Here is an 18154-nt window from a genome sequence, read left to right on the forward strand (position 1 = left end):
AAGAGGCCCAGCCCATCCAGTGAGAGCCAGCAGGCCTGTGGCGACAGCAGCAGCAGCAGCAGCAGTGGCGTTGGGGCGGGTGGAGGAGGAGGAGGCGGCGGCGGAGGTGGTGGGGGCTCGTCTGGTCGCTCTGCGGAGTCCAGTGGGGGCTGGCTCCTGGGCCAGGACGACAGCGCCGTGCACGGCAAACACCTGCCCCCATCGCCGCGCCGCCAACCCAGCTACAGATCATCCACGGCCACGACCACAGCCGTGCCCTCGCTGCGGCCTCGGGCCCACACCGACGCCCCCGCCACACACGCCCCCTCCGCACACACTCTGTCAGTACATGCCAGCAGCGCTGCCCAAGCGCCCAACCCCCGTACGGCACCAGCTCCTCCCAGCCCCGCTCCCCGAACACCACCGTCGCCACTTACACCAGATGCCCTCAAGCCCCCAGCGCTCCTCCAGTCCACTCCAGAGAGGGACCCTCTGCTCTCTCCGTCCCCCAGGGGAGGTCACCTGTCCAGGGCTGCATCTCCTAGCCGGGCTCCAGAGCCCCAGAGCCAACACACGCCGCGCGGGGTGTTTCGCAGGAGAGTCCTCTCCAAAGAGAGGCTGAAGCAGCGGGATGGAGTCCGGCAGAGCGCCGCCCTCATCCCCTGGCAGAGGGACGCTACTGACCGGGACTGGGAGGGCGATGATGACCCGGAGGTAATGCTAGGAGGGAAGGTGCAGGAGAAAGGCTTACTGGAGGAGATTGACTCCTTGTGCAGCCTCAGCTCCCTCAACACCAGCCTACAGCTCACGCAGGTGCACAACAACACAGACGAGAGCTGAGCAGACTAACGGATGTACACACACACCTCACACACACACACACCTGTTATACAGTATATACACCAGATATACACCAGCTAACATCTCTTACAGGTACACACAACGCAAGTGCTTAGCTGAGAGCTGAATGTTATTTCTCTCTCTCACACAAACATACATACACACACACACACACTGTCTAATGCAGGCTCTTATGCAGGTATATAAAACTCATATTCACCTTCAAACCAGCATAAAACCCATTAAGCACAGACACCAACACACACACACACAAGTTACAAGTTGTTCTCCACTCACATACATGTGTACACTCGCTCTCTTACACACAATCACACTCACACACACACACGGTACACAAACATACAGACATTTTAAGGTCTTTTCTGTCCAACTGCCAGTTTCATGTAATGTCCTGCTGTACATGTCTGTTGAACTTCAGAATGTCTATATCTGAAACATGCACTCTTCTTCGTCCTTCGACTATTATCTGCATCAATGCAAACACTGTTGAGCTGAAGGAAATCAGAACGAATTGCAACCGTGTAGTTACGCTAGACATAGTATTTTAAAGTGACTGTACTCATTTAAAAAGGGACTCCCATTCTCTCTCTTACCCCAATAATATTTCCCTCATATAGAGGAGTTATGTAGTAACCCCATTGCAATGACTTGCACTTGTTCAGAAGGGTACTTCACACATCACTGTTGCATTTTGAGAGTGAAATCACTGTTTCCTCCCAATTGGTATATTTGAAACGACTATAGACAAGTTCCAAATTATTAAAAAGAATCCTCCACCGTAAGGTCACACCATGTACTGCGATGCCTTAAAGAGGATGTTTTAATTAGCTTTTTGCAACGCTGTAATGTTAACATGCGGCAGTCGGAATATGGTACTGTGAAAATGTGTAGGTTTAAGCAGAGTCTTTATTATTATTATTGTAGAGTTATATATTTATGTACTAGAGGCATGATGGGATTCTCAGGTCATCAGTTAGAAAGAAAGCGGCCCTAGTAACAGGCATCAGAGAGGGAAGTATGAACAAGTGTAATTTTCTAGAGAACAAACAGTATTTCATCCGTCTCCTTTGCCATGCCCTCATAGACAAGTAGGTCGTCTCATTTCAAAACGGGCCAAAAAAAGTAGCCAAATATAGTTGAGCCTGTTACCTATCCAAGCACTTTTTTTTTTTTTTTTTTTTTTTTTTTTTAAGAAAAACAATCCTCTCTGTCCTTTTCCCTACCTGAACACAGCATCTCTAATAGAATGAAAACATGTCAAGTTAAAGTATTGAATATAAAGTAGTGTTGAGGAAAAGTACATATAAAGTAGTGTTGAGGAAAAGTACATATAAAGTAGCGTTGAGAAGTCCTTCTGGAGAAATTAGTGTATGAGTGCATTTCTTCCTCTTCCACCCTACAGACTGATGGAGACGTGTCTAGGATGTCTGCTGTAGCTGTCTTGGTGCATTGTAAAGAAGCAATACTCTTTTTTTTTTGTGTGTGTGTAGTCATGTAGGGGCAAGCTTTTTCAGGGATTTTCACATTCAGCTACCTATATAGCCACATCCCCAGTTCCCACCCCAGAAGGAACGGGCTGTTTCAGCTCAACACCAGGTCTGGCTGAAGGCAAACTCCAGTGCAGTTTTGCCCAGGGTCAGTGCTGGGTTCATCCCTCTGGATGGAATGTGTAGGCTCATTTTCCCCCCCTTTGGTTTCTCCTTTTGCCCTTTTAACCAATTTATGTGGTATGCCATTCCTCGAGACACTTTAATGATGTTTTCCATCCCCTCCTGGGTACTGCCCTGTGGTGTTTGACCCGCTCATAAAGCTGTCAGCCTTTTTATTTTGTTATTTTTGCAGTTAAAAGACCTATTGTGGTCAGTCGGTTAGCTTAAGGAAAAGTTAGCGATGCCCCCGCAATGCCAGTTGCCCCCCCCCCTAATCGTGTTGCCAGTAGGGTGAGCAGACTCACTCAAGATGAGTCTGGGGAATCTGTGATTCGAGCTCAACCAAAACTTTTACATGAACTATGCAAGGGTCATTATTTCTCTGCGATCCCAATCAAAATGATTTTTTCCCCCTTACTGACCCTTTAATGACAATATTATACGTTTTTAACGTAGAACTGTTGTAAGGGAATGAGCCTTTAATGACTCACATAAGACAATTATTGCTTTGTACACTGATATATATTATGCAAATCATTGTTACCGGTGTAAAAACAACAGTTAAAGCTATGTTAAGAAAAAGAAATGAACCAGGAATGGTGAGGGTCATGGTCAGACACTTTTCCAGTTTAAACACCCGCTAGCATCACATCCTCTGTTCACCATTATGAATTCATCATTGATTGTACTGTTGTGGCTGGTCAAGTGTGTTTCGCATGCCTGGGAGCTGCATGCCAGATCTGTGGTCCCCACCGAACCAATGCGCTTGCCTCCGCACGTACACGTGTCATGCACACACACACACACACACACACCCACACACATACACACTTGTGCTTAGTGGTAAGGACACGGTCAGACAGGGCTGAGGCTGTCTAGTTGCTGGAGAGCTGCCGTGTGGCGGGGCGGGCTTTTCATCAAGCCCCTGTCGCCAACTGACATCGTTGGCTCAAGAGTGCCGTCACTCCTTTTTAGGCACCTAATGGAGAAGCTCAGTAACTTCTATAGACCTGCAAGCATGGCAGCTCTCCAGGAGCAGGGCTGCCAAAGCCCTGCTTTATAGCTTTGTTAGGATTGGAACCAAGATTGTGAGAGTGCCTTATGTGAATATTTTGGGTGGGTGGGGTGGGGGTGGGTTAGGGATTCAACGATGGTATTTGGCAAAATATTCAAAAGCCAGACCTGTCTACTACAGGAACTATGTTGGTTTGCACCAACAGCTTAAGTGTTACATGCTAAATGGTACAGGAACTGACTACTGATCCATGTCAGTGTAGCAAAGTCTTTGGGGTAAATGCATCAGGCACAAATGGTCCAGCATGTGTGTTTGCCATCCAAAGCTCCATTGCATGCATCACTGCCAGGCTTGTACTCATTTGATGCTGTTTGCCTGATATTGATATGTTTACGTCTTTGACCCGTGGTTGTTGGCCTGGCCCTTGGCAAAAGTGTGGTCTTAAGTCTGCTCTAATTCCAAACCTATTCCAGAGGTGTGGCCATTAAAGTGACAGTGTAGACTTTAATAGAAATTAGGTCAATATTGTTTTATTTTAGTTGAGTGTTTCTGATTTTCTTTTCCTGTTCTTTTGAAAATACTGTAGTGTGACTTATGACTTTGTTTAAAGGTATATAGACACTTTATGGAAATGGTGTAAATGACATGGATGAAAAGTTCCTTAACTGGCTGTATCCATTAAAGGAACGAGGGTGATCTCAACATCTTTCATTTTAAATTTCTTTGTTTTATTATTTTTATGGGTGCAGTTGTTTCTGCTTATGCCGACTAAGTCTAAACCATGACTCACATTTCATGGCAGTTTCTCCTGTATCTGACTGAATTGTGTGATTGTTGCCTTCTCAGGCTGCTCAGTGGTTGATTTCATTTGACAAAAACAAACGTGGAATGTGTTCCATTTTGACATAGACTGCTCGTATCAGGAAATTCCATAAATGCCTTGCAAAAATACCTGTGCTATCATTTTTAGTTCATTTCAAACAAATTTGATGTCAAAATACATGCTCCTCGCCCATGATTGCTGTATGTTACGATGTTCTTGTCACTGGCTACTGTATCTACTGTTGTTGCTTAGAGGGTCCACCGAAAGGAGTCTGAACAGAATGAAGCTTTGCACATGTTCATGAAGTTGCTCTCTGGTTGTTCAGATACTCTTGAATGGAGTGCAAGCTTAAATGTTACTGACATTGAATTTGTTGCTGTGCTTGCTCTGTGTACCATGAAACATTTTTTTTTTTTTTTTTGTATTTTATGTTTGTTAAATGCAGTCATTGTCCATTGGGACAGTGGTTGACTAAGGAAACTGTAATGGTTAACAGATACAAACATAATGTTGTATAGCATTTTGAGTTCAAGTGGCCATGTGGTTTGTTAGCCACCAGTACCCAGCAGAACTCAGTGGCGTGTGGCCATAATGTGCGTTTGAAGTTGGATTTTAGCCCTGTTTTACTTGTAAACTTGGGGTATTTTGTGGCTTCTGAGCAACTCTATACATCTCTGATTTTATATTAATTTTGTCATGCATTTTATGTTCTGCCATGCTACATTAGCCATTTGAACATTATTTTTCCATGTGAAGTAATATAATTGTCCATGTTCCTTTTTAAGAATGCTCTCTTTCAAATGAACATTTCCCTCATTACTACCATGTAGGGCAAAACCATTTTGTGATGGTGTGGGGGTTCAAACATAGTGTTTTGACCTTAGGGGCAGGAGCCTGGAAACCAGGCTTGTTCAAAATTCCAGAATTGAATTGAAACTGGCTCTTAAATTCCAATTCAGTTCTTGAATTTCACTTGCATTTCAATTGAGGTAGCAAACAGGCAGCGGAATTGCAATTCGAATTTTGCACAACCCTGCTGGAAACATAAACTTCATCATCACATCATCATCCCTTGGCTTTATTTCACATGATGTTCAGTGATGACGTACAGACAATGGCGTACCAGTGATCACGCCTCACAATAGCGGCCTCAGCATCCACAGGAAACGTGTTGAGAGTGGTATTTTGGTACTGTGGCATTTCTGTGTAATGTCTGAATGGATTTAGAGACTTGAGTGTTCTAGCTCGACTGCACACTTGCATGTTATCGATACAGAGTCAAGACTCTACGTCAATCTCCTGTACTATATACAGTTACTGGTACCACTGTATGCACAGTGAATAAATTGAACAGAATAAATTATATACATGGGTATTCAACAACATGCTCAGTTGTGTTTGTTCATGCACGGTGAGGTAATCAGTCTTAAGAACCAGTAGATCTGCAATGAATCAGTACCATTTTACATGTTTTGGCTCACAGATGAACAAATTGACAGGCAATGGCAAAAATAAGGCTTAAAGGCAGCGCACGCAATTAATATGACCCAACTGAGGTTTAAGCATGCAAAAAGACAAACAGGTGGGACAGAAATAGTGGCTAGGTCCCCTACAGCACCATGTAACTGGACCACAACAGCTGAATTTAAATGGCCATTAATAGCTTAATTAGAATTGTAAGAGTGTAAAGAGGCATTTAACAATTAGGCTTAAAGCAAGAGAAAATATTGACTATGAGTTTAGTAAAACAGGTTATTCTAACGAAGCTAGCAGAGCTGAGACAGTGAGAGTCATTCTATGTCATAGTCTTCTGTCTAAATGGAAGGGTGCTTTGTCTTGAAGTATTTTAGTGTAAATCATACTGTTTCTCTTTTAGCCAAAGTACATTTTCGAAATGGGTGTTTGACAACAGTTAAGAATTATGTACAGAAGATTAACTAGCAACAACTATTTGCTTTGTTTACTAAAACAATGCAACAATAAAATATATCTACAGATCCAACTCACTGTTTCACAGTGATCATCTACTGTTCATCTATCACTACAGCTGCCTTGGATGCTGGTTCTGTTCTCAAACAATATATACAGTACCACCTATTCTGAACTAGGTCTAGCATCTCAGAACTGATTGGCTATATGTTTGCCTGAGAGAATCAATAAATAGCCTAGTATATAGACAATAATAGACAGCCAGAACTAAGCTTCTCTGGGAAGTTTGTTAAGCACAAATCAAGCTTGTCTGGGTGTGGATAATTCATCCTGCTCACCTGATGTCAGAAGGATTTGGAACTGTTCACCTCAATATACTGCACATAATTTCAATTCAATTCATTCAGTCACTCAGATTCAAAAGACACTAAAAAAGGCATTCAGGGAAATTGAAGGCGTTGAGTGTCTCTGACGCTGATTGTTTGGAATCCAGTACTACATCAAATCCCCTTCCTATCCATTCACTTCAGCTCTGTCCCTGGTTCCCTCTGCTCCACCTGTGTCTGACCCTGGGCCTGCAGCTGTGCGGCTGACCACAGCCCCCCCCCCCTCCTGCCATGTTTCCCACTCAGATGAGCCTCTCTGTGGGCGGCGGCTGGACGATGCTCCACAGCTCCACGCGAGAGCCCTCCTTCTCCTGCCGGCTGGGGCTGTAGGTGCCGCGGGTCGCCCGCCGGTTCAGCGTCACCACCAGCACCGTCACCGAGGCTGACAGAGCCAACAGCAGCGCCACGGCAAGCAGGCTGGCCGACAGTAGCAGGTCAGAGGTCAGGCCCTCAACACTCAACTGATGGAACACACACACACAGAGATATATACACAGACACACACAACACAGAGACACACACAGGAGACAACACAGGGGGAAAGGTCAGTAGATCCAGAAATCATCTACAATATACAGTAAACTGACCAGCAGCTCAAAGAACAAGTGGTGATGTATCCATCCACCAGCCATTTGGGTACTGTTGTACTTATGTGACATACACACAGAAGTCATATTCTCCTAATCTACTACTGTATGAAACACACACACACATTTACCAGACAAAAGAAATGTCTGCCAGTGTATAACTCTTGTATAAAGAATGTCTATGGCATCACTATCCCTCTTATCATGAACACTAGGCACAGTTTGAGTGTCATGTGCCAACATGTCCTTGTTTTAAGGAAGACATTCTTCTGTGCATATTCTAGCATAGTTTGCTTTGATTAATGACATTATATTTCCTGTTCCTCTCAGAGAAACCCATGCAGACAAACATTTCTATTTTCCCTACAAGCTCATGTAAGCCTGTTAGCCACCATGTCCATGTGTAGGAGAGACACAGATTAGAGAGCGGGCGTGCCACTCACAGCATGCAGCCCATGCTGGCCAGCACAGGGCATGGCAGGGCCGGGCAGAGCTCAACAGGAAATGATGTCGACAGGTTCCATCACTGGGGCTCTCCAGCTGATTGACTATGCAGCTTTGACCTGGAGCTAAGCTGTTTCCCAGGTAACGCTCGTGGTCTGCCAGAATGGCACACTTTGTGTGTGTGTGTAAGAGAGAGAGTATGTACTGTTAACCATGATAATTTCATAGTTTATCTTGAGAAAAAATTCCTACGTTTTCAAATGTTGTGCACTTCTATGGTGAGCTTACTTTCTTGGACCCAAAAGCTACCTCCATTATCTAGAAATCAGCCACAGAGCCTGTGTCTACCTCTACAGTCATGGACAGTCAATTTTGCTGGAGGTAGCACTCAGGGTGTGACTGGACAAAGATGGATGGTGTGAGTGTGTGTGTGAGATCCTGATGGCTGGGATAAGCCTGTTAGGACGAAGTCTATCTTTAGAGCTCACACCGCCTCTGGGAGAGCCAGCGAGAGTGAGATCACACCGAGGCCACCTCTCAATCAAACTGTCAGGCAGGGAGAGAAAAGGTCACCTATACTGTGTGTGTGTGTGTGTGTGTGTGTCTGCTGCAAAATTCATCACTTGTCCGCCACAGCGGTGGATCATCTCCTCAATGTGATATAGCAGGTGCCATCGTGGCCGACGGTGTCTCACGACCAGGAACCTTCCACTGTCAGGTTAATGAGATGGAGTCAAGGCAACACGGTCTGGCTTTTTGGATTGCAGGAAGAATATCGTACATGATGGAGAGCAGAGTGAAATGTATGGCATGAAACACACCTGTGGTCACTCATGGGTGACTGGGCATGAGAAAGATAACCTGATGTTGGAGCTTGACCCACAGTTAAAGAACAGGTTCAGCTGTTTTAACCTGATTGCTACCCAAAAGAGTTCACTTCATCTAATGAAGAGGAGGAATTATTCATGATGAGTTTGATGTGGTTTTACAAATATTCAGTGTCTGGATAACACAATAACAAGTTTGAAACAAAGAGACTCAAAACCAAATGACTATTATAATGCGACAACAAATACTTCTGGTGCAAAGGGAACTGACCTCCAGACTCTTATGCTATGTCAGAATATGGGTACATTTGATCACCTGTCTGACCACTCCTGGATATGGATATTCAGTGGGAATAGGACGGTGGCCTTCACAAAGCACATCACATGAGCACTGGTTCCCCTCCCTGGCTCTGGTGGTGGTGGTGGGGGGGGGGGCTGGGGGAGCTCTGTCTCTGGGGGCTTCTTAGGTGCAGTGTAGTGTAGTGCAGTGTAGTGTAAAGATAGGAGCAGAGCTGCCTCCTGTGGGATGCTGATGTGATGCGGTGGAGAGGGGATGGTGTGCTAGGGCTGGTGGGGGGAGGGATGGGGGGGGGGGGTGTGTATATGAAAAAAAGCACAGCAGGGCCCGACGCCTACCCTCTGATGGGCCTGACAACCAAGCGGAACGTCAGACAAGGACTGTGTGAGTGATGTGGTAGACGGAAAGATGAATGCTCTCTCTTTCTTTCTCTGTGCACGTGTGTGTGTGTGTGTGTGTGTGTGTGTGTGTGTGTGTGTGTGTGTGTGAGTGAGAGAGAGAGAGAGAGAGAGAGAATGAAAGAGAATGACACACAACAGATCAAAGATGAAAAGGGAGAGGAGGAAATGTTTATTTGAAGACAGAGACAGACATTCACAGGGAGGACGTGTACGACATGAGAGAAGAGCTTGTCCAGGTCGGTAGACACTCTTACATCCAAACAATGAAAGAGACAGAGTGAGTGAAAAAAAGAGACAAAGAACTGCACTAACCACAAAAAACAAAGGAAAATGTGTGACACTAGGTGATCCTGAACTGTAAGAGATAAACTCTACGTGGGAGACGAGACGAACAAAGGTTTCCTAGAAGGGCAGTAACACATGAAGCAGCAGAAATACACACTAACAGAAATGAATGAATGCCATTTACATCAATAGCCTGAACAATTGGACACAGAATACTTTAGCTTGATTTGGTACAACTGGCATAAATCTACCTAAACACAATTTGTTCAGACAATCTGATGATGTATAAATGCAAAATAAACAAAAATGTCTTTAGAAATGTGCCTATACCTTTCTTGTTTCCTTGCTTTGAAACTGGCTTCTCATGCTAGCTTGCAATATTATGACCTGCCATGTTAAAATTGATTTAAGACTAGATTTTTAGCAAAGCATGATTGATTTATACCAAGTAAGTGCCCAAATATTTGTGAGATGCCAAAGAATGAGGATCACACATATTCAAGTACACTGTTTAAGTAACAAATAACGTATGAGTATTGCAGAATTAATATATAAGGCACAGTAAATGATCCCCACTCTGTTGTCAACCAATCCAGCATTGTAAAGTTCTAGACTCAGGTGAGCCCCAGGCTGGAGTATTGACATTCAGGGCAGAGCCTGTGCTTCTCTCATATTCAGCGTAAAGAAAGGTTCTAGTGGCGAAACAGGATTGGGAAACATAACAGTGCAATGCCTTGCTACAGAGATGGCAATGATTTTTTTTGGGGGGGGGGGGGGGGACATCTGATTGTGTTCATTAAGATCTATGTATCTCCTATTCCTTGCCTTTCATATAGCTTATTTCCACATCCACCTATTCATTCATTCATTCATTCATTCATTCACAAATTATTCAAATGGCCTGTATGTTTGGATTTATTCCTTTCCTGTAAATAGTGAAATGTGTCAGTGTCCCTATACAAATAACATATACTCTAGGCTATAGTATAACACTGTAGTCAGCATGGGGGGCCATGGCCTAAGCTCTACCATGTGTGTGAAATATTGTCACCACATCTAAATGGGGTCAATGCAACTCAGCCCTTTCCATTTTCTAAGTCTACCTGGCAAATGCAGCAACTTTCCAAGAAGGTGAATGAAGACATTTCCTCCAATCCACAAATCCTCTCTCATCGCCTCTCATGCCCCCAGCACACACAGACATGCCCCCAGCACACACAGACACTCTCCTTCTCCCACTCTCTCTCTCTCTCTCACACACACACACACACACACACACAGACACACAGACACACACACTTGACCTTCCCAATAGGTTATTCCTGCCCAGGTCACGATCCTGTTGCAGGTTGACAGTTGTAGTAGGAAAATATATACACACACACACACACACACACACACACACACACACACACACACACAATCAGTCCCTCTCTCACTCGTCCCTTGCCCAGGCCCAGTCCACCTCGGGCTCGTCGTCCAGCCGCAGGATGAGGTAGGACAGCAGCTGGAACAGGTTCTGCCAGAGCAGCATCGCCATGTAAAAGAAAATGTCGCTTACATCCACCTGGCAGCGTTCGCCGCCGAAGCTCATCTCGCACACACACTGGAACTTGTTCACCAGGTTCCGGCAGTAGCCACCGTTCAGGCACGGATTGGACTTGCACTCGTCCAGTTCCTGCTCGCACCTGTTCACACACACACACACACACACATGCACACACATTAATACAGTACACACTCAGCAGATGAAAATACACCCAAACATAGACACACACACCCAAACATTAACATGCACACACACACACACATAGACTGATATTAGCGTACCATAAACTGTAACCAACATTAATATAATGCCCTTACATGTTCTCCTGTCTATAACTGCAGAGTCTCCAGAGGCAAAGAGCTTTGTGGACATGCTGAAAAATCCAGAATGCATGATGGCACATTCCCCTTACGCGTGTCATCATAAATATGAGTTCCTATGCACTGATACGGATCTGCATCCCTAAATTGATAACAGCCCTAAGCTACACATATCCGTAGCCGGGTTTTCAATAGCCGGCCAACATCTCAGTGTTTGGGGGGAGGAGGGAGCCTCTCAGGGGACCTGAATAATGTGCCCGTGTCAGTGGTGTTTCCCCAATGAGCCGTGGACGGGGCATGATGACAGTGACACGGCCTGGAGGCCGGCCCCTGCCACATGTCAACACCACGCACAAACCCCAGGAGTGACACGGGTGAACAGCACATACACACACACACACACACACACACACACACTACACACACCACACACACTACACACACACACACTACACACACACACACTACACACACACACACACACACAACACCCACACACACACACACACACACAAAGACACACACACACACAACACCCACACACACACACACACACACACACACACACACACACACACACACACACACACACACAGTGCACCATAGCAGGCACAGGGCAGAGGGTCTAGCACTAACACGCTTATTATTTCTACTCCCCCTGTGCTGAATAAATCATGGGCAGCATACACAGACACATGAATAACCCCAATCACACAAACATATACACACATGCTGCATATATGTGCACACATGCTCCATATACTGTATGTGCACACAAACACATATACTGTATGTGCACACAAACACAGAAACACACACAATCCTACACGCTTTGACAAAATCATATATTTATACAAAACACAAATAAGTTACAGATATGAACCTACACAAACTCATAACCACACTTATACACAGACACACAGTCACTGACACAGACAGACAGACAGACACACACACACACACACAGACATGTAACCCCCCGCTGACCGGTGTCCGATGAATCCCGGCAGGCAGTCGCAGCTCAGCTCCAGCTCGGAGCAGTTGCCCCCGTTGAAGCACGCGTAGTTGCGCAGCTCGTCCCCACAGATGGTCACCGGGAGCTTGGGGCGCCTACCGGGAGCAGGGGAAGAACAGAAGAGGGGATAGAAAGGGGGGCGTGGGGTTACCAACAGAAGACAGACCTGATGATAAAGCAGCCACAACCTCCATTGAGTTGGGGGGGGGGGTGGGTATGAGGAGAGCAACTTCTGTTAACCCGCCCCCCATATACCCATACGCAAACACACACAGACCCGCTACAAGCTCACACCACCCACCCACCCAACCCACCCGTCCCAGACCCCGTGGGCCACAAAAGAGGATTAAGTAGCGATCAGGATAGTGGTATTAGCATGTGAATACACCTTTGACGGGTGCTGAACGCGGAGGAGGAGCAGGAGCGCTAACGGGTCAACAATGGGGATCTGAGTGGGGGAGGACATGAGCGAGTGTTGGGGTGGACAACCGTGATCAAATACAAGAGTTAGGAGAGTGTGGTAGCTACAGTCAGAATGTCAGGAGACAGGAAAGAAAGAAAGAAAGAAAGAAAGAAAGAAATATATCACTTACATTTTATGGACGACTAAGTACCATGGAATCTCCTCAACCTTATCTCTGTAGTGAATAAGAGAAATGAAATACACATTTTGGTAAATTGTATCATTTGTTTAGGATGGAAGGTCTCTACTCAGTGTAAATGACTATGCAAACGAACAACACAAAAGAGCAGAACAGAAAAGAATATTCCCTAAGACATTAGTGAGACATTAGCATACCTCTTTAATACACACAATGAAAAGATAATCAAGATGCATACACTTGGAGCGCATATGGAACATGCCCATTATTATTAATAATAATAATAATAATAATACAAAGGGACTAAGCTATCTTACATTATATACTGTACATATTTATTGTATTTACAGAAGAGCAAATGGCTCCCCAGAGAGGTGTGGTGTGATGCAGAAAAGTATGTTGTTGTTACGTTTAATGCTTTGAATATATCTTTCCTCACATTAAACAGCACAGAGTGCTGAGCTTGTACATTTGAAGTGTTTCGGTGTGTGTACATGTGTTAGTGTGCTTGCGTGTATGTGTGCATGTGCGCAGCTCTTCTCATGTAGCTTCATCAAAAGGTTGTTTCGGATGCGGGTGCTTTCAAAGAGTGTGGATGTGCAGATCCATTCCAAAGTTTCTTTTACATCTCAGATCTCTGGCTTCAGGAGATACGGGACCCCCATGTCATATCACCATTACCAACAGAATACTAATGAGCACAGACCTGCCGTTTGGATCTCCAGCTTTCAATGTGTGTGTGTGTGTGTGTGTGTGTGTGTGCGTGTGCGCGTGTGTGCGTGATTTGTGGTGTGAGTGTACCTGTTTGAAGAGCTGAGCATTGACCATATGTATGTGAGTGAGGGGATAGATAGAGAGAGACTATGGACAAATATATGACTGTGTGTGTGTGTGTGTGTGTGTGTGTGTGTGTGTGTGTGTGTGTGTGTGTGTGTGAGCTGGACTCACTCGCAGTAAGAGCCTGTGTAGTTCTCGGCGCACAGGCAGGCGTACTTGTTGACGCCATGCAGGCAGGTGGCGCCGTTGGCGCAGGCATGCCCCTCGCACACATCCACCTCCGTACTGCAGTTGGTGCCCGTGTAGCCCACCTGGCACACGCACCTGTACTCCAGGCCAACCACCGTGCAGTTGCCGTGGACGCACGGCGCCGAGGCACACGTGTCCTCGTTGAACTCGCAGCGGCGGCCCGCCCAGCCCGGGGCGCAGTCGCACGCGTAGTCGTTGAAGAGGTCGCGGCAGAGTCCGCCGTTCAAGCAGACGGGCTCCGGGTGGCACACGGGCTCGCCCCAGCAGCCGGCGCTTGGCACCGCGCCCGCCACGCCCCTCAGGTCGAAGCGCTCGGCCTGCAGCCGCGGCAGTCTCACCTCGTCGGCGCCGTAGAAGGGCAGCGGCACGCCGCCCAGCTCCACCGTGCCAAGGCAGCCGGTCAGGCCCCAGCCGCCCGCCTCGGGGCCCAGGCCGCCCAGCTGCACGTCCACACCGCCGTCGCGGAGGAAGTCCAGGCTGCCCGCCAGGGCCGCACCCGAGGTGGACGAGAGCTCCTCGCGGTCATCCAGCAGCAGTGTCCACGGCGAGGCCTCGGCCCACGGCGCCACCATAAAGAACTCGACGTTGTGCCAGGCGCCGTCATTCACCGGTACCAAGCTGCGCAGGGTGAGGGTTTCCGATGCCACCAACAATGAGGATGATGAGGATGATGATGATGATGATGGTGGTACTGATGGCGATAACGATGATGACGACGAAGAGGACGAAGAGGAGGTGTTGCCGCTCAGCAGCTGCAGGACCAGCAGGCCGTCCTGCAGCCACACGGTGATGAACTCTGCGCCGCGCTCTGCGTGCAAGATGGCGCCGTCGCGCTGGCGGGTCCGCAGGCTGAAGGCAATGCTGGTCAGGCTGCTCTCAATCCTCTCACTGCCTCTGTAGGTTATGGCCGTGTTCCCCTGGAAAGTCATGTTGGCAATACCTAAAGAAAAAAGAAATACTTTATCGCCAAATAAAATCAGACCTAATTGAATTGTTCTGATGTTATTTCAATATCTAGAGTTATTACACGGCTCTTCACAATTCAAGTAGAACTCTCCATTGACTTGAATGGGATTTCCCAAAGTTCTAGCGGTCATTATTTTCGACTGAAGGACCTCTGAAAAAAATAATGACCGCGGTCAACGGCAACAGAGTTTGTGCTTCTAATTCAGGTTTTTCATTTCACTCCGCAACTACTGGAACTTCATTCAAAAGTGAAAAGCAGACGGTTGATCAGCTGTGTTCTAAAGAATGTTTGATTCAAGTTCAGCGTGTGTTGTTGCAAACTATTTGTTTCTCAGCAAAAGCCAATGATGAACGGTATCAACAGCCTAGGGCTATGTAGGCTAAAGAGTCATATCGGGGAGTTTTTGTTTCGTTTTGGCAAGCAGTCAGAATAAGCGGGATAATGTATAGAACACTGGTCATTATTGGGAAAATAAGTCCCTTCAGGGCGGAACAAGACTCCTCTGCTGCGCATCGGGGCCCGGTTTACCCTGTCAGGACTTATTTTCCCAATAATGACCGGCATTCTATATATTATCCCTTACTTAACAAATGCACATGAAATGTTCTGTATACCTTATTAACAGCTATATTAATTATCAGTGCCTAAGAGAGCTAAGAGTCTAATTTAGCATCGCCTAATGGGCTGCATAAGGGCAGACAGGCATGTGAATCATACTTAATCCAAAGAAGGATAATCTGATCTCTGGAAAATCCCTGCCTCCATGCTAGATTTACCACAGTAAACATATTGAGTGAATTAGTGCAGAATCTTACAGGCTTATGTAAGCTGACCAACATCTCACCAGCAGACTGCTGTAGCCCCAGAACTCCAACTCTGGTTAAATCTGAGACTAACTGCCTTATTTCCAACCACCCCCCACACACACACACACACACACACACACACACACACTTCACTGTGGGAAGAAATACCTTTCTCTCGATCTACATATTTTACAATTGGGTGAAAGACGTGGCACCTATCTTAAAATGCCTGATTTTATTAAGTTTTGAGATAATATTGAGAGAATAAGGGCAAAATTATATTATACTGTACGATAGCACAGGAGACCAATAGAGAGATCAATATTTCAGCACTTAATTATGCCTGTTCAGAGCCATACACACAGACAGACATCCACATTTGATTTAAGTGGCTTTACATTTGATGGCCAAGTTAATGGACATAATTCTCTATAATTCTATAATTATCTTTCAACACTTCTGTTCACAGTTCAAAACTTTACATCACCCCTACACACACACACACACACACACACACACACACCAGTAGAGCAATGTATAACGCAACCACAGCATGCACAGTTAAACACTTTATATCACCCTTTCACACACACACACACAGACACACACACACTCACAACACAGCATGCACATTAGAGTGTGCATATGAGTGTGTTGCACCCAGAGGAGATGGTGTGTGTGTGAGCTGGGGGAGCTAGGGGGACACGGAGTCTTACACTCGTAGCCGCGGCCCAGAGTGCGGCACACAGCTTCCGGCGGGCAGGGCGACAGCTCACACCACTTCACCTCCTCACACTGCTGCCCGGCTGTGTTGGGTGGACACGTGCATGTGAAGTCATCCCACACCGAGTAGCACATGCCCCCATTCTGGCAGGGGTTTTTCTGCAGTCAGAGAGAGAGAGAGAGAAATAAAGAGAGAGGGAGACAGAGAGAGAGAGAGAGAGAGAGAGAAGAGAGAGAAAGAAAGAAAGAAAGAAAGAGAGAGGGAGACAGAGAGAGAGAGAGAGAGAGAGAGAGAATGATACAGGAAAGCCATGACATTTTTTATTTAAAAAATCCAAAAGATTTCAGAAAAGACAACTTGTTACTTGTTGTTTATTACAGTAAAAATAGACTGAGTTCACCAATGAGTTTCAGCAGTTTTCAGTAAAATAGGCCTAATAGAAACAGGCTATGATGTGAGAGGGACAATTCCAAGCGACAAGACCGAATGATAATTGACAAAAATACTAAACTGATATTTAAGTATCAACATGGTGCCTTGATTCTTAATTTATGATTATATTTTGCTATTAACTTCCATTTCTAAAACACCAAACTGGAGGCACACCTTAAAAAAGACACGAGAACTCAGGAGCGGGAACTGGGCTAAGCCGCTTTAGCCGCTTTTTGATTACCTGTTGCCCGAGGCAACCTGGGTCAGGTCCCATTAAGCAGGCGTGAGTGCGAGCTTACGGTAACGGTCGGGTGATGATGTTGAGGGATTAGTAGGGATCGAATTAGTAGGGATGGGCAAAGCGAGGCTTTATGAAACACTGAAACGTTCGAAGCAATTGTCCCGAATTGTTCCGAAGCTTTGAAACAATTCCGACACCTCAGAGCTGTTTAGGGTGAAACAAATCTGTCAAATCCTTCGTATTGGAGATGTAGTCTTTAAAGTTCGTGGCTCGCTGTGTTACCTGTGTTCAGTCTTTGTCAAAAGCTAAGCAGCATGCCCTTGGTCAATTACTGGATGGGAGACCTCATGAAGTCACAATAAAGAGAGTCACTCTTATTTGTGACTTCGCACAGAGGTTTGGGCTTCAGGGCCCTCTGAGCTCTTGGGCCCAGTAAGCCCATTCAGTAATCCATCCCTGGACCCGTGACTCCATTTGTGTTCAAAACGTATACTTTAAAAGAAATTACAAATTAGAGTATCTGATGATAACCTCTATATTACACAGAATGTGTTTTTTTTTTACTTATTACTTACACCTGAAGATTTTTTTAAACTAAGGCTTAGACTCATAGGTTAGGAGCCTAATAAGATTTTGTCTTTTAATTTAGATTTTATTATGCTGGCGGCTAATCACACAATTTTAACGTAGTTTGAAAGGGACAGGATTCAGGAATAGGCTACTAAGACATGCCCTCTTCTGTCTGACTCACCTCATCCTGTATGCATTATAGACTGGCTTCTGACAGAAATTACGTTTTGTGCCAACATGTAGAAACACTAGGCCTACTACAGCCTTTAATTGGTGAATGGAGGTGCAAATTCCTTGCTCTGGTTATTGTCCGCGATTCACATTAACTGTGGGCTATCACGTATTGTAAACGTTTTTTCTAACTTGTGTGCCGTCGCCACATTTGATCACGTTTTGCCTGCATGGATGCGCGATTGAG

General features: G+C 45.8%; 2 protein-coding genes across 5 annotated transcripts in view; one reads left to right on the forward strand and one right to left on the reverse strand.

Annotated features, from left to right (window-relative positions):
- dennd1b (DENN/MADD domain containing 1B) overlaps positions 1-5707 on the forward strand; it is a 99390-nt gene extending 93683 nt beyond the window's left edge. For all 4 annotated transcript variants that reach the window (XM_048251709.1, XM_048251708.1, XM_048251710.1 and 1 more), the window contains one exon: positions 1-5707. In XM_048251709.1, the coding sequence (XP_048107666.1) occupies positions 1-819 (819 nt within the window). In that variant the 3' untranslated portion in view covers positions 820-5707.
- crb1 (crumbs cell polarity complex component 1) overlaps positions 5385-18154 on the reverse strand; it is a 27132-nt gene continuing 14362 nt past the window's right edge. Inside the window, 6 exon segments of the mRNA XM_048251707.1 lie at positions 5385-7103; positions 11046-11172; positions 12341-12463; positions 12962-13006; positions 13919-14936; positions 16486-16651. Coding sequence (XP_048107664.1) covers positions 6885-7103; positions 11046-11172; positions 12341-12463; positions 12962-13006; positions 13919-14936; positions 16486-16651 — 1698 coding nt within the window. The 3' untranslated portion in view covers positions 5385-6884.

The sequence above is a fragment of the Alosa alosa genome, chromosome 9, assembly GCF_017589495.1.
Source record: "Alosa alosa isolate M-15738 ecotype Scorff River chromosome 9, AALO_Geno_1.1, whole genome shotgun sequence".
Lineage (NCBI taxonomy): Eukaryota > Metazoa > Chordata > Actinopteri > Clupeiformes > Clupeidae > Alosa > Alosa alosa.